At 40.1% G+C, this 24595-nt stretch overlaps 1 protein-coding gene across 5 annotated transcripts in view; it reads left to right on the top strand.

Annotated features, from left to right (window-relative positions):
• nolo (ADAMTS-like no long nerve cord) overlaps positions 1-24595 on the top strand; it is a 258541-nt gene that overhangs the window by 221715 nt on the left and 12231 nt on the right. For all 5 annotated transcript variants that reach the window (XM_012292449.2, XM_076535635.1, XM_076535637.1 and 2 more), the window contains exons 6-9: positions 5266-5407; positions 7619-7751; positions 14139-14241; positions 15148-15246. In XM_012292449.2, the coding sequence (XP_012147839.2) occupies positions 5266-5407; positions 7619-7751; positions 14139-14241; positions 15148-15246 (477 nt within the window). The remainder of the gene's footprint in view (positions 1-5265; positions 5408-7618; positions 7752-14138; positions 14242-15147; positions 15247-24595) is intronic.

The following is a 24595-nucleotide window of genomic DNA, read 5'->3' as shown; positions in this document are numbered from 1 at the left end:
ACCTTCCACAGCCCTTATCGTCCACCCGAGTTAGCCCATTACGTTCAATACACCCCCCACCCCCGCGTTTCACCATCCCTTTATCATTCCCCCAACCCTCTTCCAACGATTCTTTTCTCTACACTCGTTTCTGCCTTTTAACATAGTTTCCCGGAGAATGGGATTTTCCCGGCTGTGCAGACAGGGCTGGCTTGCTCTTCTCCCGATCACTTCGTCCGCCTTATTCCGGCTGTTTTCACTGAAACGATGGAATTTATCGTGCTTCCGTTGAAACTTGTACGCCCTTAATTCGTTGGCTACCGATCGCTTAACGGATATTGTGAGCTTTGTATTAATGGGCTGCCTTTTTATCTTCGATATCTGCGAATTTCTATGAAACCTCTGTTTGTGGAAGTACGATCGGTCATCGAATTATGTCCGTATTTGCGTTCATTAGCTATCGAATGCTCGGGTTAATTGTGAGTGCGACAATGGAGCTTTTACTTTCTTCTTTTTTATCGACCTTCATGTCTGCGAAGTTCTATACCTTTTTTGTAGGAACAAATGAAGGTCATTCCGAGAACTAAGTTAATTGAATTCGTTTATTAAACCAGAGCTCGCTCTTTTAACGAAGCTATTCGTACATTTATGGTAATTAACAATGAGGTGCTTAAAGGATCATATAACATAAATCATATAAAAAAATCTGCAGAGTCTGCATATAAAGGTTTATAAGTTTTAGTGAAAATACATGAATATTATGTATTATCTCAAAATTCAATGAATCGCAAGTTTATACAAAAAGTGTTCCGACGTATATCGACATTTGTGTCGATGCTCAGACATATATCAAGTTAGATATAAATAACGAACGTTAAATAATCGAAGATATCTTTCCAATAGTCTCCGCAAAAGGCAGCTAGGAAAGTGATTTACAAATCCCATCTGCCGTTCGTTTTAAAGGATCTAGAGGTTTTTGAAACGAGCCTTTTGTGCCCGTTGGTTCATGAACTGTCTATTCGCGTCCAGGGAAAGTATTTACTGGACGGTGATGGTATTATTTGCACGGATCGAGCCGAGGACAGCCTGGATTGCGAGAATGGAGGATCGACGCCGTTAAGTTCCGCGATATTTCATTTTGCACGCCCGAACGGCTGGCCGTTTCTCTTGGCTTGTTTACCTAGAGAAATAACCGGTTGCTTCGATGGTCCTATCCTTCAATTACGGGGCTCCGCTGCAGGTTTCCACTTCTCGAGCAAAGTAAACCTAATCCTGAGCGCCCGTATTGTGTGTCCCTTTCGTTCTGTTTGCCCCTGCGCTGTGTATTGTAGACACAGACAGAAGCACACACCCACATACCTTTACCTACATACCTATATGTACGTGCATACTATTCGAACATGTGCATAGCTGTTCCTTTCACATTTGTCCCTGAGTGTACAAAAATTTCGAGATCTGGAGGATCCAGCCGAGTCTGCATTCGAAATTACTTTCCAGACGGAATTTCAGACGATCTTTTATTTTATTTCTACGCTTGATTGCTTTTACTTTTATTGGAGTACGAATATGTTGAATCGTAGGGTGGATCAATATTTTATTTTATTTATACGGAAGACTGTGTCTATGTACTGTAGTTCTTGGATCTCTATATTTTCCTTGATTCTTAGGTGTGTGAATTCCTTAGATATGGGTGTATGTGATCAGCTATGAATATCGTTAGACTATATTGTTTGGGTAGCTAGATTTCTAGACCTCTAGGTTTCCTAAATTATTGCTGATTTGTGTGTTATATTTGGAAGTATTTCCTTATATTCCCCAATTCCCACTTTCCCAATTTCCACATTCCCCAATTCCAATATTCCCCAATTCCGCATTCCCCAATTCCACATTCCTCAATGCCACATTCCCCAATTCCACTTTCCCCAATTCCACATTCCACAATTCCCACATTCCCCAACTCCCACATTCCCCAATTCCCACATTGTCCAATTCTCACATTCCCCAATTCCCACATTGTCCAATTCCCACATTCCCCAATTCCACACATTTCCCAATTCCCATATCTCCCAATTCCCACATTCCCCAATTCCACACATCCCCAATTTCCCATTACCTTCACATCTCTATTTGTACTAACTCCCTATATCTACATGCCTCTATCCCTCCATCCCCATACTCCATTCTACCCTCCATCCCTATATATCATACTACCCTCCATCTCCACATTCTCCAAATCCTATACCTCTACATCCTCCCTATCTTCCTTCTCCCCAAAATTCTCCCCAAAATTCATCTAACGATATCAAGAAAAATTAAAAATCTCATTATTAACGAATTCGACTGCAACTGAATGATTTGATTAATCGTGCTTCCTCCAAGTCCTGCGTCTTCAAGTTCTTTTTCCTTCCCTCTTTTATCTCGCTCGTTTTTATCCTCGGAGAAACATGATTCGCCAAAGTTACTTCCTACGCGAATTCCTCGAATAAGATGCACGTGGAAGAATTTTTCGCTGAAGTGTAAATGCGGTTTCTAAATGCTGGCGAGGAATGTACGTGTTCCTGATGAAAAGACGCGGTTCCACGTAAGCGAGACAGAAGATTGACAGAATTTAGTGGGAAATTCTCGTGGAAATGCCAGAATCGAATATTAGCCTTTCGGGACCAGTTCCATGATTCTCTACGTATGGTACGTGCATCTTAAATTTTGCCGCCGTTGCGGTAGTCTTTTGGAGAGAATACAAATGACGGTAATGCGGGTAACATTATCGTATAAATACGAGAAATTGACCATTCTGTTTGTGAGAATTAATTAGTAGCGCACCAAATTTTTTCTGCATTTTCTTCACGTTTGAAAATTGAATGTTACAACATTTTTAAGTTTTATTAATAAGAACCGTGATCTGGGGAACACGTACTGGACGAGTTAACAGAATCAATTTTCTGGAAACGCGGCACACTTTTCCACTTTAATCAGGGAAAATTCGTTGGAAAAACGACCACAGAATAATTTGTGGAATATGTTACATGAATTTTTTAGTATACTCTACATGCAAAGAAGCTTTTACTCACAAAGTGGCAAAACGTGGAAGCTGAGAAAAGTTATTTTAACTTATTTATGTATTATGGTACGTTAAAGCTTTCGTGGAATATTGGAGAAATGCATTTAATATTCTGTAAATGGATCTTTGTAATTTTACATCTCAATCTCTAGATTCTATTTCTATATTTCTATATTTCATTAGGTACTTATGTAAATCTACAGATTTATAAAGTTATAGGCAGTTAAATTTTTATATAGTGAGGTCCCTATGTCACTTTTCTATACTTCCAAAGATATCCCCAAATTTCTACACCCCCACATTCCTATATCTCCAAATTCTTAAGTTTCCAAATTCCTAAATCTCCAAATTCTTAAACTCCCAAATTCCCAGATCTTCTAATTCTCAAATCACTAATTTCTAAAACCCTCAAAATTCTCAGATCTCAAAATTCTCAAAACCCTAAATTTCTAAACCCCCAAATTCCTAGATCTCCAAATTCTCAAATCCCCAATTTCTTAAACTCCCAAATTCTCAGATCTCAAAATTCTCAAAACCCTAAATTCCTAAACCCCCAAATTCCTAGATCTCCAAATTCTCAAATCCCCAATTTCTTAAACCCCCAAATTTTTAGATCTCAAAATTCTCAAAACCCTAAATTCCTGAACCCCCAAATTCCTAGATCTCCAAATTCTCAAATCCCCAATTTCTTAAACCCCCAAATTCTCAGATCTCCAAATTCTCAAAACTCCAAATTTCTACATTCCCAAATACCTACATCCCCCAATTTCTACCTCCTCCCCACATTCCCATCTCCAATACCTATTTCCTACCACTCATATATTCCTAATTACTCACCCAATAATTTCTAAATGTACTACCACCAACATCGTCCGAACTGCGACAGTCGATCATGGATGTAAGAATCTCGTTAGGCTCGTGTTTCTCCCTTTTTATCTCCGTCCCAAGTATATCCTACCCCGACTGGTCTCCACTTTTACCTGACACCTTTGCCACCAGTTTGGTTCACTCTTCTCGCCCGGATAAGGGATGAATAATGTACTCCTCGACCTCCGTGCAAACCTCCATGCAGCCTGAATGACAAATCAGTTTGCCGTCCGAGCCAGGTCACGAATCGACGTCAGCTTACACCGTCGACTTTTTCTTTCTTCTGGCACCGCTGAATTTGTACGGGACGGCTCGTATTCAGATTCTGACGTACCTCTTTATTGTCGTATTGATTAATTTTTAGCTTTCACGATTTGTACCTTGCTCATCCAGCTTTAATTTAGACCTAAGTAAATTTCTTTGTTCCAGCAGTTATTCCTGTAAATTACCTACTGTTCTATTTATTTATTTATCTATTCTATTTATTTATTTGATCCAACGTCTTATACTTACTGTTCTATTTATTTATTTATCTATTCTATTTATTTATTTGATCCAACGTCTTATAGATGTGATAAGAATTGTTTACATGTTGAATGTAATTGCAATCATGGATATTTGCAACTTTGTATTTGACTTTTGAAGATGACTCTACGAAGAGCAAGATCAATGATAATTTTTAGATATTTTGTCTGCATTTGATTGAAGTAAGAGGTCAATAAAGAGTCGACACAGTTGACGAGAATCTATCGGAACATTTTCAGACTGTCACTCCAGATCGTTACAAGGGGAGATCCAGATTTGCGATTCATTAAAAGTTAATCTGATCAATAATTAATGTTTCCTGTGTGGAAATGTATAATCCTCCGTTTAACGTTATATGATAGGAATCATTTTATAAGGATACTTTTCTGATAGAAATGTGAGCATTAAGTCTGACATATAATAATCCATATGTGACGCACATTAAATATTACATACGAGTCTGACTTACATTTTAACACGTCTAAATTTCAACTTTTAATTCCGACCCCACCATATGCAAAATATCCCCTAACATTTGATACTTAAGATAAGAATAATGATGACGCACAACGTACAGCAATGACGTACTACTTACAGCAATGACGCACAACTTACAGCAATGACACACAACTTACAACTATGACGTACAACGTATAATAATGATGTATTCAAAAAATGATAGGTTAAGAGTGGTGATGTTAACGAAGAAAAAGAATGGAGTTGTTATTTCTCCGAGTAAATTTAACGCGGCTTGAGTAATAGCGACGAAGAAGGCGATTTGTAGCGAAGCGGAGGGAGAACGTTTTATTAATCGAGGGCGTTGCTTTCTGTTTCAGAAGGTTGGTTGTGACCTGCGGGTCGGCAGCAACAAGAACACAGATGCGTGTGGCGTGTGCGGTGGAAATGGATCGAGCTGCCAATCCCGATACTCGTGGAGTTTGGAATCGATATCCGCCTGCTCGAAATCATGCGGCGGAGGTTAGTGTTGGTTACCAAGTTCATTTACTTGAACCGCTTAGTTCTGGGCTATTAGTACATTTACATCGGGACCGGGAGCAATGAATTCTAATGAACTCCGAGTCCGCGAATCGTTAAACGTTTACTCGGCCCTTTGTCAAAATTAATAAGGACTACTTAGAACAGTTGTTCCCCACCTGACTAACTCGGTTGCCGTTTTCGTACGATATTGCTTTGCTACTTCCTAATTTCTTTCATCCCATTTTACTTTCAACTATCTCACTTTTAACTTTTAACGATTTTAATCACTGCACTTTGAACAATTTGGTCGATTAAGTGATCTTGTCTTTAATCACCTTACTTTGATCAATCTCATTTTTTAACAATTTTTAGCTTATCTTTGAACAATTACCTTCAGAGATTAATAATATAAGAATTGTTAGTTCTGACAGTTTTAAGTATCTCTTAAAATAACTCAGAATTTTATTTCGGTTTTTAATAAATATGAAAACGTATGATTCAGAAGCTTGACGTAAAATTGTTTTTTTTTTTGTTATGGCCACATACGGTATTTTACGAATAACTGAGGTTTTACGTTCATAAATATTCATAGACAGATTTCTCTACTGTCCACGAGAAAATGAAAATAAAAAGTAGCGAAGTTTTATTTACGTCACATCGATGACCCGATGCTCTACATTTCCATGGAAACGAATACATCACTGTTCCGTTAATATTTCCTGTGATTCATTCTTATAACTTGTATTTATTATCAGCGCAGTTCTTACTCAATATTGTTATTTAAACATGCTTAAGTACTTAAAATCTTTCATTCATACCGAGCGAATTAAAACTGAGAAAAGAGTTCTCGACGTTTTACCGAATGCAAGCAGCACGTTTCGAAAATGAGAATTTAAAACCTCGGAACTTCATTTACTTGCTAGTAATTCGCTCGTTTTAAAACGGATCCTCCGGAATACCCGAAAGTTAATTAATGTTTCCGCGATATTATCACTTCTATCAGTGCCGTACGTATCCATTAAGGCGGATTTTTATCATTCCTCGTTCTGTGTAATCGGAAGGATCAGATTATATACATCATTTTTAACTGAAACTCCAGTCCCTTTCAGAAAACTTTAACTTCTTGTAAATGCGAAGAAATATGCCATACTCCTATCGTGCATAATGGATTATTTAAACTCGTACTTTCTGCGAAGTTTCTTTTATATTGCCACGATTTATATTACTGCGTGTTGGGGATTTGGGAAATTCAGAAGTTACGAAGTTCAGAAAATTTGAAAATTTTGAAATCTGGAAATTTGAGAACTTGGGAAGCAAGGAGTTACGAGTATTACGGGATTCTTATATTCGGGGATCTGTGAGCTTTCACATTCATATGTGAACAAATTACTAAATTTTTATGTATTCATACATTTTTACTTTTATTGATTTTTATGGTGCATCCAAATTCCTATGTTTGCAGATTTCTGAATTTACTGGTTACTGATACCAAGTCCATATATCACAGATCCATTTATGCTACATTCACATATCTCAGGTCCACATATGCCAGATCCACATATCCTGGGTCCACATATCCCAGAACCACATATGCTAGATCCACATATCCCTGGTCCATATATCCTGGATCTACATATCCCAAATCCACATATCCCCAAATTCACACATCCCCCAATCCACACATCCCCAAAGTCCACATATCCCGAGATCCACATATCCCAAAGTCCACATATCTCGAGATCCACATATCCCAAAATCCACATATCTCGAGATCCACATATCCCAGATCCACATATCCCAGATCCACATATCCCAGATCCACATATCCCAGATCCACATATCCCAGATCCACATATCCCAGATCCACATATCCCAGATCCACATATCCCAGATCCACATATCCCAGATCCCTACATCCCAAATCCCTACATCCCAAATCCCTAAACCCCAGATTCCTACGTTCTTCAAATACTACATCTGCCCCAATTCTTATATCCTCCAAATACCTACATCACCCAATCTCCATATCATCCGAATCTCTGTATCGAGTCCCTACATCCTCCGAATCCTCATACCTCTCCCTATAATCCGATCCCTATACCATCCACTCCTCTAATTTTCGAATCTCCATATTATTTCTCCTCATATGTCATAAGACATAGAGATCTCTAATAATATCCTAATATAAACGTACAATACTCTTTTCGGCAGGTTTCAAGATAGCAATGGCGGTATGCAAGTCCATCGGGCCGGACGACAACGTGGTAGACGATAGCTATTGCGATCCGGACAATAGGCCAGAAAAGACCCTGATGCCGTGCAACACGCACCCGTGCACAGCAAAGTGAGTATATACCTTCTGAATGACGAGCCTGCGTGTGCAGTATCCGCATCAAAGAACGTTAGCTGCGTTTCCGACACGGATTTCGCGTATCAAACTCGAACGGATGGTTACGTTGGCACACGAAATACGTGGCACACGTTTGCACAAAAGCCGGTGTCGTTTGACGGATTGTTCGCGGATTTCTGCACGCGCTCTGGATCGCGTGTTTGTACAGGTTCGTGATAAAAATTCGACTTCATCTGGGAACGACATTGACGCCCGTGGTCTGGATTTCCTGCTCGGTGTCCCTTGATGTCGATGAAAAAGGGATGTGAATTTACTTCTGCTCGTGATTGATTGCTGTACCGTCACAATGTACATTGTGATTTAGCTGCTTTGAAGTTCATTCATTTTCGAGGAGCCTTTTTATTCGTTACCAATTACATTGCTTTCGAGAGCTGACTGATAGTAGTAATAATAATCAGCGTTTACAACGCTTTCACGAATTTAAACTGTTAGGTTCACTGATAGTTCTGCTAATTCAGCTTCTAGCTTTCTATTCACTTATGTTTATAATTTATGTTCAAGACGCAATATTTTACTCTTACACTTCAGTGACCTCTTCCGTATTTAAAAAACTATCTTCAAACATTTCAAGTTACACATTTCAAGTTAATTGCAGTTTTACTCATCGAACCAAAAATTGTGAAGACATTTCGGATCCACAGTCTCGTTTTCCACGATCGGCAGCACTTGTAGCCGCCGCGAAATTCCGGCATTTTCCAGCGATACAGAATCGAAACTCCCACTTCCGGGATTAACGCCGGCCAATCTTCCCTGACCAATTTCCTCGCGCGGACAAAGCGGACGAGCAGGCAGCCCTGATTATTGTTACAAGGCGAGCCTCGGTGTGCACGAAATCGTCAGAGAAATGGATACACGTTGGCCGAGAACGGGCTTCGCAATACGAGCTTGGTTGAACACGATGGGCCGGAGCTTTCAAGCGAACTGAACGGCCATTAGTCGGCGGGACGAGAGGGAAAGAGCAAAAGCCCGCCGGGCCTCTTTCTGAAAGAGACCTGGAAAAACAAGCCCCGATCCCTTCCACGGAAAGAGAGAGACGCGCACATACACCCTCTCTCTCTTTCTGTCGCTGGAAACCGTGGAAAGCGCCGATTGCGAACACTTTGGCCGCGAGAACGCGCTTGAATATCGAAAAGGGGTCACTCGTTCCTGCCAGCCACATTATTTAAGTGTCTGCGATGCATTTCGGGGTTCTGATGCCGGTAAGTGGTCTGGGTGCTTGAGGGATGTAGAGAGAATTGGAGGGCTATACAGTTTTTTGGACTTGAATTTTATTTTTTGAGAGAATCGTTATATGATGAGTAACATACTGAGGATGTAGGTATTAAGAAGATAGGAATATACGAACCTTACTCAGAATCACGACGCGTGGTGATTCGACGTATGGTGACATTCAACGCGCGGTGATTCGACGCGTAGAGATACGACGCGTGGTAATTCGACGCTTGGTAGTTCGACGCGCAGTAATTCGACGCGTGGTAATTCGATACGTGGTAATTCGATACGTGGTAATTCGATACGTGGTAATTCGACGCGTGGTAATTCGACGCGTGGTAATTCGACGCGTGGTAATTCGACGCGTGGTAATTCGACGCGTGGTAATTCGACGCGTGGTAATTCGACGCGTGGTAATTCGACGCGTGGTATTCCGATACGTGGTAATTCAACGCGTGGTAATTTAGAAACTACATCTGAAACACTCCCAAACATAATTTCCTCCTACACCTTTCAAATTGTAATCAAAAAACAAACGACACACCAAGATATCTTCCTAATCACTTAAAAATCAATAGCTTGTTTTTACTTAAAAAAAAAACATTCCTATTAAAATCTGCTGATGCACGTTCTACATAAAGATATCGAATATCAATTAATCGTGGAATGGGAATCGCATATCGATTCCGTTATCGTGTTATTCTCTGCCTTTATCGAAATTTCAACATCATTTTCCTCTCGCTCGTCGTTCTTCATTAAGCCCCCGGTAAAAAGCATCCAGGAAACGGTTGCATCAACCACCATTCGCGCTCTTACCCTCGATCCTTCATCCGAGGGCGTCGCTCCTCATCGAGCATTTTTCATTTTTTATCGCGACGTCGATTCGCGAAGAAAACGTTACCGAAAAAACATGCTCGAACAGCCCGAAGATACGAGAATGCGCTGACTGACTCTTGGACAAACAATTCGTTCAGTGATACGTCTGTTTTTTTTCTTTGGACTCACGGATAAATTCTTCTTCTTTTGTTCTTCTTCGCTGGGTACGATCAGAACGATCGCGAGAGTAACTTCGCCAGATATGTCACCCATAAAATACCTACCACTGCCAAGTTAAAGTATCTTTGGATCTTGTCAAGGACCAGTGAAAAAGTTATTTAAAGGAATTCGACTTTTATGCTCGCTCGAAACAACTGACTGCTTCGAGAAGATGTTTGTTACGCCGTTGCAGTCCGACTATACGACCCGAGTAAAGAAGATACAAGACACTTTATTCTCTGTTACTACGGTGTACATGTTTTCAGCCTTGTACTGCTCCCGTAATACTGAAATTCGTGATAATTTATCGGCGATGGGGAATAAGATTCTGGATCTGCAGAATCCTTTCTGTGTGCAATAAGGTTATTTCTTCGTCATGTGACATTGACTGTAATAGACGGACGCATTGTAACTACTTGTATTGTTCTATCGTGAAAATTGTTCGTTGTGTGGTTCATAGAGGAGGTTACCACGCGTCGAATTACCACGCATCGAATTACCACCCGGCGAATTACCACGCGTCGGATTACAACGCGTCGAATTACCACATATCGAATTACCACGCGTCGAATCACCACGCGTTGAATTACCACGCGTCGAATTACAACGCATTGGATCTCCACGCGTGGAAATACCACGCGTTGAATTACCACGCGTCGAATTACAACGCATTGGATCTCCACGCGTGGAAATACCACGCGTTGAATTACCACGCGTCGGATTACCACGCGTTGAATTATCACGCATCGAATCACCATACGTCGAATCATCACGCGTTGAATTACTACGCGTCGAATTACCACGCATTGGATCTCCACGCGTGGAATCACCACGCACAGTACATCGCCCCTAATTAAATCCTCACGCACCGAGTCACCTCGCACACATTACCATTCGAATCAACAAAAAAGTAAACCACTCAAAAGCAAAATCACTTTTTACCTTTATCACGAATATTCCTGTACTAGTCTGTTGGCGATAAAGCGTAACGATCGGACGGAATAACGAAATGGAAAGGAAACGTCCCGAGGATATTTTTTCGAAGAAACAATCTTAGTTCTCGAAACGATATGGCTCGTTCTTTGTCCGGATAAAGGAAAAGAGGGATAAAAAGAGACGCTTTAAAGCTCGCTCCCGATGAGAATCGTTCCACGGACGAGCAGACATTATGTCGGCGACGAAGTTTGGACAAAAACTCGCCGTGAACCATTCTTACCGAATATACAGCCGCGCTTGAAAACATAGCACGTCGTTGAGACCGTGCAGAGGCGCATGTATATTGAACCTGTTCCATTGTGATCGAGATTATGGTTCGATGTCCACGAAACGATCCTCGATCGACGTTTATCTTCGCTAAATTTGACTTTCGGTTTCACCAGTTTATTCTGTCTGTTTGTCTGACCACTCCACATAAACTCTATCAGCGTTCGTTCGAATGTCTTGTTTTTATAAGAGAATATTTATCTTTCGATATTTGTTTATATTTATTATACCGGATAATATGTATGTGATTCAATTGTATAAATTGTGTATGAAAATAGATTAAGCACGATGGAATCGGAAATTAAATTGTTATTCTTAATCAGGAAGACTTCAATTAAACATGATCTGTCGATACAATCTTTAATTTCACATCTCATTAAAATGCCTACATTAACTTTGAATTATAGAATCATGCAATCAGTAGTTATAATTTAATTCTTGATTTGATAATGAATAAAATGCCAATTTTAATTGGCGTCCAATCGAATCGAGGACCTAATTAATTACTTAAACCTTTGCAACAGAGAACTGCGAAAGGTTAAACAGTTCTCGAACGTCATCTCGGAATCTCATTTCGAAAATGTCACCGGAGAGTCCTGTTGGCTCTCCGATAAAGTAGCAAGGGAAAGAGTCATACCGAAGGACTCAAAGTACTCGATAAGAAAAAAATACGCCGAGCGAAATAAGGTTACACTGGCACAATCGTCGTAATTGGACCATGAATAATTTAACGACCGACGTTCTTCGTTAATCACGAATATTTGTGCTGCAAAAACGAAGGAACGCGATCGATCGGTGGCGTTTCGACTCTGTAAAAGGTAAAAAGGGGAAAAAGGAGAAATTTGAACGTAACGATTGCTAGGTTAACGACTACTACGGTGCCGGTGATTAATAAATCTCAGGCCGTGGAGTGGGGCCTCGTCAACGTTAAATTGGTGCTAATTGGCCAGGTCGAGAATTTAGTTTAATTCGGTTCGGGTTTGGCCAAGTGGTCGACGCGTTTCAGCCATATCCCCCAGGAATACAGGGATTCCTAAACCGCCGCCTACCCGCAACTGTGTATTAAGCTACTGAATACTTCACCGGCTATTATTCCGTGTCGTGTCACGGATACAGGCTCAATTAAATTCTATTAAGCGTTTTCCGGGACATTTGACGATTAATCTCGCGATCCGGCTCGAGAGATCGATCGTCGAACCGACTGTACTCTCAGCTCGCCATATAATTCATAACCCAAGGATCACATAAGGACAGATCACTCGAAGTACACTGAAAATGGAAATTTTGAATTACCACACGTCGAATTACCACGTATCGAATTACCATGTATCGAATTACCACGTGTCGAATTACCACGTGTCGAATTACCACGTATCGAATTACCACGCGTCGAATCTCTACGCGCCGAATTACCATACGTGGAATTACCAAGCGTCGAGTCACCACGCGTCGAATCTCTACGCACCGAATTACCACGCGTCGAATTACCACGCATTGATAACAGAAGTGAAAATATTCAACTTTATATTCTTTTGTAATCTTTTAAAGACAACGCTGTTGTTATGATACCCAGTTTAATTTAAAGTTCTCCGCGTTTCGTGCAGCAAAATTTTTACCGTCAGATCGATCTATCCCAATTATCTTGTGCAGCAAATGAGCCTCCGCGAAAAAATTGCTGTGAGTAGAAGAGAATAGGAACGGATGGAGTTCATCGAACGGGACACGGCCATTGAGCGTCTGCTTTCCTGCCATTAGGGTGGCTTTTACACCGGGACAACGGGGAGGAAAATAATCGGCACACTGGCCGGACGTATCGAGACACCCCTACACGTGTTACACGGGCACGAGAACAACGGGCAACCAGCAAAAGTTTCGAGCTACCATCCGATCGATCGACTCGTCTGACGACCCGCAAACACTTTCGCCTGACAAATAACAAAATGCGAGGGAAATTGAAAAAGTCTCCGTTGTTTCAGAGTTCTGATACTTGACAATTTTAATTACAGTATCAACCCTTTGCACTTTAAACCATTTTTGTCGTTGATGGATTGCAAATCGGAAACTTTTTAGATGAAATGTTTGATGAATTTTTTGGTTGTTATTTTTTTATTATTAATTGCCATTGTTATCTGTATTTAAACATCACTTATATAACATAGTTTACAGTATAAATTTAGTTGAAAAATATTTATTTATAATTATTGTATAAAACTGATTATCGCTTTTCGAAAGTAGAGGGGTAAAAATAATATATTGTAAGATCAATGATAATTGAAAGTTTGAGAAATCTTCAATTTCATTTATACAAAATAAATAAAAAATTGAACATCCACCTGTTAAAAATTCGAATTTTCAAACGTAAGTCAAGAGTGGTATTGCCTTTGATGTAAAATTGTACGAGTGCTTTTTCGATGATAAAAATCTGGGAATCTGATCGCGCTACCAAAGATGGCTTCAGGCTGAAGAGAGTCTCGATGAAAGGAACGCTCTCGATTTTAATTCGTGGTTCCGAACCCTTTTGAGCGGTTTCGTGATTCTCCCAGTATCCGTGTAATTTGGATTTCTGGAGCGTGCAGATTTGAAAATATCTGCAATTAGTCTGTCAAAATACATGATTTTGCGTCGAGGGAAATGCTAATATCGGATCTATCAGAAACGGTGGTTTTAGGATAAATTCGAAATTTTACTGATATTTATTATTAAATATAATAGTATATTTAACATGTACTATTACTAGTATATACATGTAGTATATTTAACGTATACTATTATTTACCAGTTTGCATTTTATTCGTATGTTTATGGTTATAGATGGGTGGCTGGTGATTGGAGCATGTGTAGTGCCAGCTGCGGAGGTGGTTCGAGGACCAGAACAGTTTTCTGCACCGAAGAAAGTGGCAACGAGACTACCAAGGTAATCAATAAAACATATAACTTAAGTACACATCCTTGAATTTTAATGACAGCGTTTCGATAATAAACACACACCTCCACTCGTTGAAAATTGTTTCTCGATTTCCTTTCAAGGAGAAATAAAAGAACATTGCCACTCAACTTTATATCACTGTTCGATACAGTATTATGTATCATACGAAGCAGTTTCAGAAAATGGCGGCCGTAACTCGAGGCAAAAATACGTTTACGAAACAATACCTACCCCGTTTCATTTACGAAAAAACAGTCTTTCCCGAGTATATATTTCACGAAGCTCGAAAAGACTCGGTTCTCTTTTAACAGAAATTTTCGCACATTAACGACGAACGAGCAAATTTACACGGTTACGTCGTTGCATAAATGGGTTAATAATTTCCTTCGACTTTGAGACTTTGCGATGCACTCGTGTCTCTAGAACCGTCCTACAGATACATATACGACCGGGGCCTACGACAACCTCGCAGAACCCACGAACCCTAACCCAGTTCGGTTCGTTTAAACTGGAAGGGTCGTCGGTCGCGGTTCTCCGTCAACCACCGTAAAATCCTCTCATCCGAGACGAGTACCCGAAGAACACATGTACATTCGGTATACATACGCTCTCGTGACATCACGAATCTTCTTCCTCTTCTATGCCGGTTTCAAACGCATGCTTGCCGATAATAGGGGATGTTTTAGGGGAACATATACACAGTATGTCGGAAAAATAAAAAGAAAATAATTAATTATTTTACCAAAATTTTTTTTATTTAAAGTACATCCCTTCAACACTTAATATAAACAAGTAATAACGTTCGTCCATAAAATGTAAATAGGTGTAAGAAACCATAAGCTCATATTCGATAAATTTTTGTATGAATACTCACGTAATGTCTGATGATTGCAGCTACCCGATCATAAATGCAGCAACACGCATAAGCCGCGGAACCAAGAGACTTGTAACACCATCTCCTGCCCCATGTGGGAGACCAATAAATGGAGCGAGGTGAGTACAAGACAATCTCAGGTATATACCGGAAGTACGACCCTTATGCGACCCGTAAACATGCAAAATGGGGACGCGCAGACAGACGAGAGTCATTCGCTTGGCGCTGGAATTTAGAAGCTTTACGAGATGCCAGGGAAAAGGAGTATTTATTGCCACCTAGTGTGATGATATTTCGAGCGTCGAGGAATTAGGCCGGTATTTATTATCCTTTTAAATGAGTACTTTGGCGAAAGAGCGCTCGTTAAGTCGAGGAACACGTTAACGCTACAAATTTCCTCCTGGAGGACAATTTTTGTTAGCTTCCAATTTTATCTCCTGAGAATTTATTTTCCAAGTTGGAAAAATTTTATAAATTCGTAAATGCGAGAGCTTAAATATTTTGTGAATTTTCGTAACTTGGAAATTTTATAAAAATTTTATAAAGCTCGAAAGTTTATGAAGTGGAATAGATATTTCTGGCCGTAGATCGGCTACAATTTAATGCGGTGAATTTTTATATCGCGCGAACTCACCGGTTCAAACTTATTTGCATATTACAGAGAAATATGTATAATTTGTACACCTTTTATCACGGATGTCCGACTACATTTTATCCGAAAAATTTCGTATCTCGCAAATAAGTGTGCAAAAAAGGAATTAATAACATTTAGTATCTCAGAAATTCAGGTCAAACGTATACAATTTTGCATTGTATAAACGATGAGGAATAACGTCTACCCGACGGCTTAACGTCGTTAGGCGAGTTAGACGAACCTTTTGTCTGTTAAAAGGACGTTAACGGGCTTCATGGATGAGGCGAACGAACGTGTAACCTTTCTCCTATCCCGGTTACATCTGTCTATTCGTATCAGGAAATCGGATTTCCTCCGGGAACAGTAAACAGATCGAGCTGATTGTTGCAAAGGGAAATGAAACTCGTTCTACAATTTGCTTTGTGCGAGCCGGATGTTATGTTATCGCGTTTTCGCGACGGTTTAACGTTGACCCGAGTCGACCACGGGAATGCAATTTTGCGTTTCTTTCATTTCTTGCATCTCGAATCGTCGGTAACAAAATTCATGATTCCTCGACAATTTTACATTCGTTACGGAACATTTAGACGGATATCGCCGAGAAATTTTCTCCTAATGCCTACGATAAAGAAGTTTTTATCGCGTATCTGGAAACATGTGGAATTAGTGGTTTGGCGTAATAAATAATTTCCACGCGGTGAAGTTGGAATGTGCTTAACGATGCGCGGAATTTCTGCGAATGGTTGAATTTTTGTATCTATGATAGTAGGGTGAATACATCGAAGAAACTTCCGAGAGGAGATCAAAAAAGCTCTTTGACGTCATGGAAACTGAAATTTAATCAAAGAAAATTTAATTAAACACTAAGTTCTAATTTAAAAATAATTAGTGCCCGACTAAAAATCTAATTAACTGTTTGAAAGGCTAAATAATTTCCGGGAAAAAGAAGGAGAAATATAACGAGGCTGGTAGGACGAGAGAGCATCGTTCATAGACCTTCAAAACTCAGGTTCTTCGAAACGACGAAACCAGACGTGAAACAGTTTCCTCCTCGCAAGTAATTTCATATCCTCAACCGTAGTTCAGTGGTCGGAAAGCGCTTAATTTGCTCAAATATTTTCGTCCCTCTCTCTAACGACATTAGCGCCTCTCTAAAGCGTCGCGAGCGAAGCCGACGAACTTCTTCTTCAGCCCGGCTCAAGAAATTCGTACAAATCGGATTTTCTCGAAACCGAGGAAACCCGACCGAGCATAACTGTTACCCCGAATCACCCCCAATAACTCCGGAGGAAAAGCGAGAAACTCGTTTGATCGCGCAAAAGGAATGACGGTAGATTTTCACCTTCGCGAAACGTCGAAACTTCCCGACGATAAACGCATATTGTGGCTACGTCTTCCTGAAGAATCCACGTGAAATTTCCCGTTTCATCCCCCCGTCTCGGTGGATGTTCTTTGAGGAGGTTCCAAGCCACCGACATCAAACAGGACAATTTAGTCGTCAAATAAACCTCTCCTCGCCCTGACGTCCTCATGACCTTCTTTCAACCCCACCCTGCCTTCCGCTGAAAAAATAGACACGCTTTCTCGCAAGTTTCCTCTAGAAAAAAGACGACCTTCATTTCTGCATCAAAAAGACGGCGAAAAAAATAACAGCGATGATAGGAGCATGGAATTATACAGGGTATCTCACAATTAGGTCCCTGAAGTGGCGGGTTGCTGACGTGATTCTGAATAAGATTTCCCTTTGCAAAAATGAGGTTCGAAGCGTTCGACAGCTCCGAGCCAAAAAATATTTATATTTCTTTATATAAATTACTTGGAAATTACGGAGTGTGGAGTTATGGCGCGTGAAAATTACGGCGCGCAGAAATTTTGGCGCGTGAAATTATGGCGCTTGGGAATTACAGCGCGTGAAAATACAGCGCGTGGAAATTACGGCGCGTGGAATTATGGCGCGTGAAAATTACGGAATGAAAAATTATATTCCTTAATAATCCAAAAACGAAGTTTCAGAATCACATCGGCTACCCCCCATTCCAAAGACCACTAATTGTGAGACACCCTGTATTTTCAATAAAACTGTGTTCAAGGGATGCAAGTACACGAAAGCGAGGATTCTGCGAAATCAAAAGACTGTGTGGTCGTAACAGGTAATTCGATATGGATGGTTGACGAACGTGGAATTTTAATAACGGGTGCAAAGGGTATACGCGATAGAAAAAGAATGGAATACGTGATCGATGCGGAGGGTTGAAGCGGAAGAAGTTGAGGAGAGAAAAAAATACTGACACGATAAGAGGTTTCTAGAGACAGAAAGAAAGCGAGAGCACGCCAGAGTCCATTATTGGGGAAAATATCTCGATGAATTCATTGCGTAAGTATATACTAGAGGGCGAGTTTACTTTGCATAAGAATGTAGCGTTGTGTGAAATACAACGCGTTACTTGCCCTCCGTTTTGAGGAACGGTCGGAATTTACAAATTTTTAAACTTTCTAGCTTTCAACTTTGTATGTTTGCGAATTTTTAAACTTGGTTTCTCGATTTTTGGATTTACAATTTTTTTTTTATTTTCAAATTTGCAAATTTTTTAATTTACTAGTCTTTCTATTTTCAAATTTACAAATTGTTAAGTTTACTACTCTTTCAATTTTCAAATTTACAATTTTACAAATTTTCACGTTTCAAAGTATTTCAATTCCCAGCTTCTCAAATCTGCCAATCGTCGAGCCCCAATTTTCGAATTCCTAAATTTCCTAAAACCTCGATTTTCAAGCTTCAAAATTTTCAATCTATTCGTCTTTATGAAATATATCATCTGTATTGATTTGTGCCACGTATATATCGATATTCCTCTCGATCGCGGTTGTAAAATAAATGCGATTCAGATACAAGGGATGCGAACAGAATGCTCGACACAGTGGCGCCTATGGGAGTTTCACAGGGACTCGTTTTGGCACGATGCTCGATGACCGACTCTTTTCCGTACCCGTCCCTTTTTCCCCGTGCCATTTCTTGCCTGGTCGGACAAGTGTGTCCTGAAAAGCGCGATATCTGCTGGAAACATTCCAGACATTTGGTTTCGGGGACGTCCGATTTCATGCGTTTATGGAAATTTAAGTCTACTTCCAGCCTCTTGGATTTCATTCCCATTCTGTTCTACCTCGGTGCATTGGGAATGGATTGGCTCGACGAAGTTTTCAAAACGGGTTATTATAGTTACATACTACTGTGAAAATTATTGAATCTTAAATTTGATCGATTCTACGTGTATTACTGTTGTTTTCTGTGGGACAATAGGTCACAACTTAATAGATAATTTATTTATTAGTTATTTTAACGCAGATGACTGTGTAACAGGTAGAACAGGTCATCATACTAAAATATTTAACACATCTACGATGTTGAACTATTAAAGTGAATTGATGTCGAAACACGATATTCAGTAGTTTAAATATGGAATTATGGCGCGTAGAAATATCAACGCGTAGAAATACAATGCGTAGAAATTTGGACGTGTGGAAATTACGGAGCGTGGAATTATAACGCGTGGGAATTACGGCACGCGGAAATTACGGAGCGTGGAATTATGGCGCACGGAAATTACGCCGCGCGGAATTATGGCGCATAGAAATATAACGCGTGAAAATTTCGACGCGTGGAAACTACAGAGCGTGGAATTATGGCGCGTAGAAATTTCGACGCGTAGAAATACATCGCGTGAAAATTTCAACGCGTGGAAATTACGGAGCGTGGAATTATGACGCGTAGAAATTTCGAGGCGTAGAAATACAACGCGTAGAAATACGGCGCATGGAAATTACGGACCGTGGAATTATGGTGCGTAAATTCAACAACTCAGAATTTAATAATCACCAAATTTCAGAATTTCAAAATATGTAAGTTTGTGAATTAGTACCATTGATTCAGAAAATCCTAAAGTACAGCACGCAGGGTTTGCATTTTATCAGACATAGCATCACGTGCCGTAAAATAATTTGATTCTCGCTAAAGTTTTCAATTGAATCCGCCAAGTACGCTCAGTAACAATTGTTTTAAAAAAAGGCAGCGTGTAACTGGTTCCAGGGAAGAAAATTATTATCGAGACGAGAACAGGGTACGATGGTGTTTCAGCGAAGGAAATTAAAGTAAGTTGAAGGTGTAACCCCGCGCGACCGAGAGACCGTTTCGTTTATATTCAGAGACAAACTGGGAACGCTAAGAAACTTCTGAGGACGATAAAATTTTACAACATCGTATTTCAGCTGGCAAACGCGAAACAAGAGAAGGGAGAAGTCTTTTGGAGATGCGGTAGAGTGACTGCGTGGTGCAACCACGAATATAAAGTTGCGAATAAGAGATACAACAATGAGGGACAAGTTGTAGATGAAGAAGGTTGCGTCTTTTAGTCAGGCAACGCGGGAAAAATCAACGGATCCCCCGTGGGTTATGCTTTATTCATGAGACACCGTTAAATGCACTCGCGCATCCTAGATACGGTATTTATTGCCGGTACAGCCCGATACGTAAAAAGCATGGCAATATTTCGCGGTTCGTGCGGACTCATAATGCGCCTTCGTAACGACGAATCGCGGATTCGTTCGTTTTCATTTGCGAATATTTTAACATTCGCATCTCCGATGCAACGATAGAGAAGAAACGAGTTTCTCGTTGCAAATGGAACGTTAAAGGAGCATGATTGGAAATGGACAAACTTATTCCCCTGACGAGGGATATTTGAACCGGGAATGATTGCGCGGAATATCGAGAGATCTTGAATACGGAATATTTATCAGAAACATGGTAACGTGTCCGTCTTCTGAGGCTCAACGTGTTAAACGTTGCCAGGGATTAAGAGTAAAACTGCGAGGTGATAAATGATATCCTGTCCAGGAATATGTGATCCCTGCATGAAACATTGCTTCTTCAAGTTTCTTGGAGTAAACCCTTTGTGTTTCGAAATAAAAGAGTTAAATTACGAAAAATAGAAAAAATATGTGTAAGATGTTCTTGATAGAATTGACCGGAGAACGTCGGTGCTTTATTACGCACAATGGGGCGAAAAATCTAGTCACGTACGAAGAAAGGGGCTCGTATGATTTACGACGTTTTGTTGCTCGGTCAATAGGGGCAACAGTCTTCTCATTTGCTACGCGAAATAAAGAAGTCGTAAAGAGAATATATTAGAGCTTCGCACAAGATTACTTTCTTACCTTTTCTTTCTCTACTATCAAACACATAATATTTCTGTGAGAAATATTTACAATAACTTTGTAATCTACTCTGTTGTTAAAGATACTAATAAGATATTAACCCTTCGCGCTTGAGAGGTGACTCTCAATCACCATTTTTTTTAATACAATAATTTGAAACAAGCATTTTTTAATATGACAAGTGTGACGTATAAACATAGTGAAACAATAGTAGAAATTATTAGTAAAGAAATAATAACCTCAAGAGAATTCATTTAACTTTTTAACAGAGTTTTAAAGCTGCTGTTTGTAAATTACCTTCGAGTGCAAAGGATTAAGATATCTTGAAAATTATACATTAAAAAAATCAGAGAATTTATAAAATGAAAGCAGGTTACCAAAAAATGTTTAAAAGTTAAAAACCACCATAGAATCAGGTTCTAGATAACAAAGGTGGTAAACAGCACGCTTTCGAATATTATACGAAAACATCCCTAGTCACGTGTAAGCGTGATGTTGTGCAACATGATTTACGGCTCATCTCGTGCTTGATCGATACACAATGGTCGATGCTTGACGAAGGAAACCGTGCAGACTGCCAGAAGCGAAGAGATGGCGTCGGTATCCTTTTGCTAGCGATACATAAAAGACGACCCTCTTATACCCGTCAGCACGGTAATGATTTCATCCGGGGCCACGGAGGAACGAAGAACAGAAAGAGAGAAAAAGATAGGAAACCACCTACCACCACCACCACCGGAAGACAGGAATTGATAGATTTCTCTCTTTTGTGAACTCAGGAGCCATGCAAATATTGAACTGAAAGCACAGGGCTCCTTAAAGCACTCCCGCGATATCGGACCACCTCCTTGAAGCTTCTAAGGAAAGAGGGAGAATACATTGGGGATAGTGGAAGTTGGAAAACAGAGGGAGATGAGGAAAAAAGGAACGAGATCTTGGTACAAGAAAGCAAAATGTGGAATAAAAGGGAAAAAATAGGGGTATAAGGGGATGAAAGCGAAAATAGTGAGGGTATCGCTAGATAAATGCAGGGAAAGGGTAAATCACTGGCACCCGTGAAAGAAGCAACCTTGAAAAGAAGAGATACGACTGCAAGAATTTAGATAAAGAGACGAATATTAAATGAAGACAACTTCATACACTCCCACATTTCCAAGTGTCTCTTCATCATATCTGACATTACTAAATTGTATCTGACTTACAAAGAAACCAAAGACTTCATAAAAAATTCTCAAATAATCAAAAACCCAAAAAATCTTCTAATCGACCCAAAGAACTCGCTGCAGAGAAGTGTTTCTATTTAGCCATTTCAATAGAAGCGATCGTAAAAAAAAGGGAGAATAAATAGGGAAAAAGAGAGGCAGAAAAAGAGTGGGTAAGAACGATAGAATAGAGGCAAACAGAAGATAGAAAGGAGTAAAGGGGAGAGCAAAGTGCCTAAGTCGAGTGGGTTTCCGCTTTTCTCGTTCATGTCACCTTTCCACCTTCGACGTCTTGAACGATAGCTTCGGTATCCGGGCTTTTTGTTCGCGTTCCTTCTCGCTCGCTCCTCTAAAACCGCTTCAAGCTCTTCTTGCCGATCAGCAGACTTTATTCTGACTGAGAGAAGTTTGAGGCCACGGTACCCGTGCCGGAATAAGACGCGTTCTCTGTAAGAGGAACAGGCCGCTGAAAATGGTACCTGCCACTTGAGATTCGCCCGTGATTTGGTTCGACATAAAAGCGAATCTGATCGGTTCGGATGGAAGAGTGAGCAATAAGGAAGCCGGCACGTCGACGGGATTTCAATCGTCTCTCTGTCGTGTTAATCAATTCGATCTAACTTCCGAGCAACCTTGCCGATCTTTCTGTTGGATTTAGGACAACGGAGATTTTACGTGTTGGTATACGAAGTGATCCAAGATGGTATATTATATTATTTTTTGAATGAGGTGTAATTAACGGTGAGAGTTACTCTGGGATCTAGAATATGGACACTCGGTAATTCCCCGTTTTCGGAGTATTACATGAGATGTAATTAACGATGAGAGTTACTCTTGGATCAAGAATATGGCCACTCGGTAATTCCCTGCTTTCAGGGTATTGCACGAGGTGTAATTAACGGTGAGAGTTACTCTTGGATCAAGAATATAGCCGCTCGGTAATTTCCCGCTTTCGGAGTATTGCATGAGGTGTAATTAACGGTGAGAGTTGCTCTTGGATCAAAAATATAGTCACTTGATAATTCCCCGCTTTCGGGGTATCAGTGAACAATTATCAAACGGACAATTACCGAGCGTACCATTACCGAACCATCAGACATAAGCGCAAACTCTCGCCATTTTCTCCAAAAGAATTCCGATTTGTTCCAGCTTGTACACACATTCGATTGCTTTTTATTCCGTTACCTTTGTATTAACGCGTCCCACCGTAGTAAAAGGGTAATAAAAAGGCTAGAAAAGAAGAGTCTCGACGTCAGAAGCGATCAACGGAAGTAATTACTTCATGTCTTCCGTGACAGGAAGCAAAGAGGTCAGTCTCTGTGCTCTGTTTCCGGATTTACAACACGCTGAGAGGAAATTTGTTCGATATTTCTGCATGTCACGCGGCCTGTACGTGAGACACACACATTCGACAGATAATGAAGCAGGAAAGTCGCTTCTTGAAGCTTGAAAAATGTTTTGCAACGTACCTTTGAGGGTTGGCTTTTCTTTTTCAGACCGTGATAATGTATTCTATGGAGGCTCGCCTCTGAAAAGGCAATGCTTCCCTCGAATTGAAAGTACACGTGTCGTGGTTGACACTGCAGTCTGTGTTAATTGTTAAATTATTCTTTCGGATGCTTCAACAGTTCCTAATTATTTTCCTCTTTTTTAGGAATTAATTACAAAATTCAAGTTACACGCACCATGTGAGATTACATTTAAAGTTCCAGTTTTTTAATTGAAAGAAAATTTTTCATTTCCGAGCAATATAATTCTTATTGTTGGATCATTCTCTACCTAAAAAGTAATTTGTGAATTTTTGAGAAATTATTTGTACTCGAGGCGACCGAACTTTCCGATAGACCTAATACGTAAAAATTCAGAAATTGAAAGTTCCAAAGTTTGTCCCCTTAAGCCATTCTGGAGGAATCTTATAAATCTTTTGAACGCTAATACGAAACCTTGCAAATACCAGTTAGTATACGAAATTAGATTCCACAGTAGCGTCGCGAAACTTTATTGTTCCTTCGCTTTGCCTTTCCTTCGCGTTTTCTCGTTTCCCCTATTTCTATGGACTTTATCCTGCACCAGGGGTATTATCTCGCCCCGTATTCCCTTCTTGCCATGAAAAGCGTGTTCCAACTAAAGCTGTTCACATTTGGCGAAATAAAAGGCCGAAAATGAAGCTGAACGCGGAATGAAACTTCGCGTTTGCATGGATGTTGCTTCAATTTCGACATACATACTTCATTCCATATTCTCCGAAGTACTGTTCAGACTTGATAGTCGTTCCCTATTTCGTGCTTTTAGTTCGCACGAGATCATGCTGACTTTAATTAATCGAGGTCTTATCGAACCACTGCATATTGTGCAACGAAAGAAATGATACTAACATCATGATATAAGTTAATCGAGTTTTACTTGAGGAACTTTTTTGTT

Source organism: Megachile rotundata, chromosome 9 (genome assembly GCF_050947335.1).
Source record: "Megachile rotundata isolate GNS110a chromosome 9, iyMegRotu1, whole genome shotgun sequence".
In the NCBI taxonomy this organism is placed as follows: domain Eukaryota; kingdom Metazoa; phylum Arthropoda; class Insecta; order Hymenoptera; family Megachilidae; genus Megachile; species Megachile rotundata.
The sequence above is the reverse complement of the archived record's forward strand: the minus strand, read 5'-3'. Positions and strand labels throughout refer to the sequence as shown.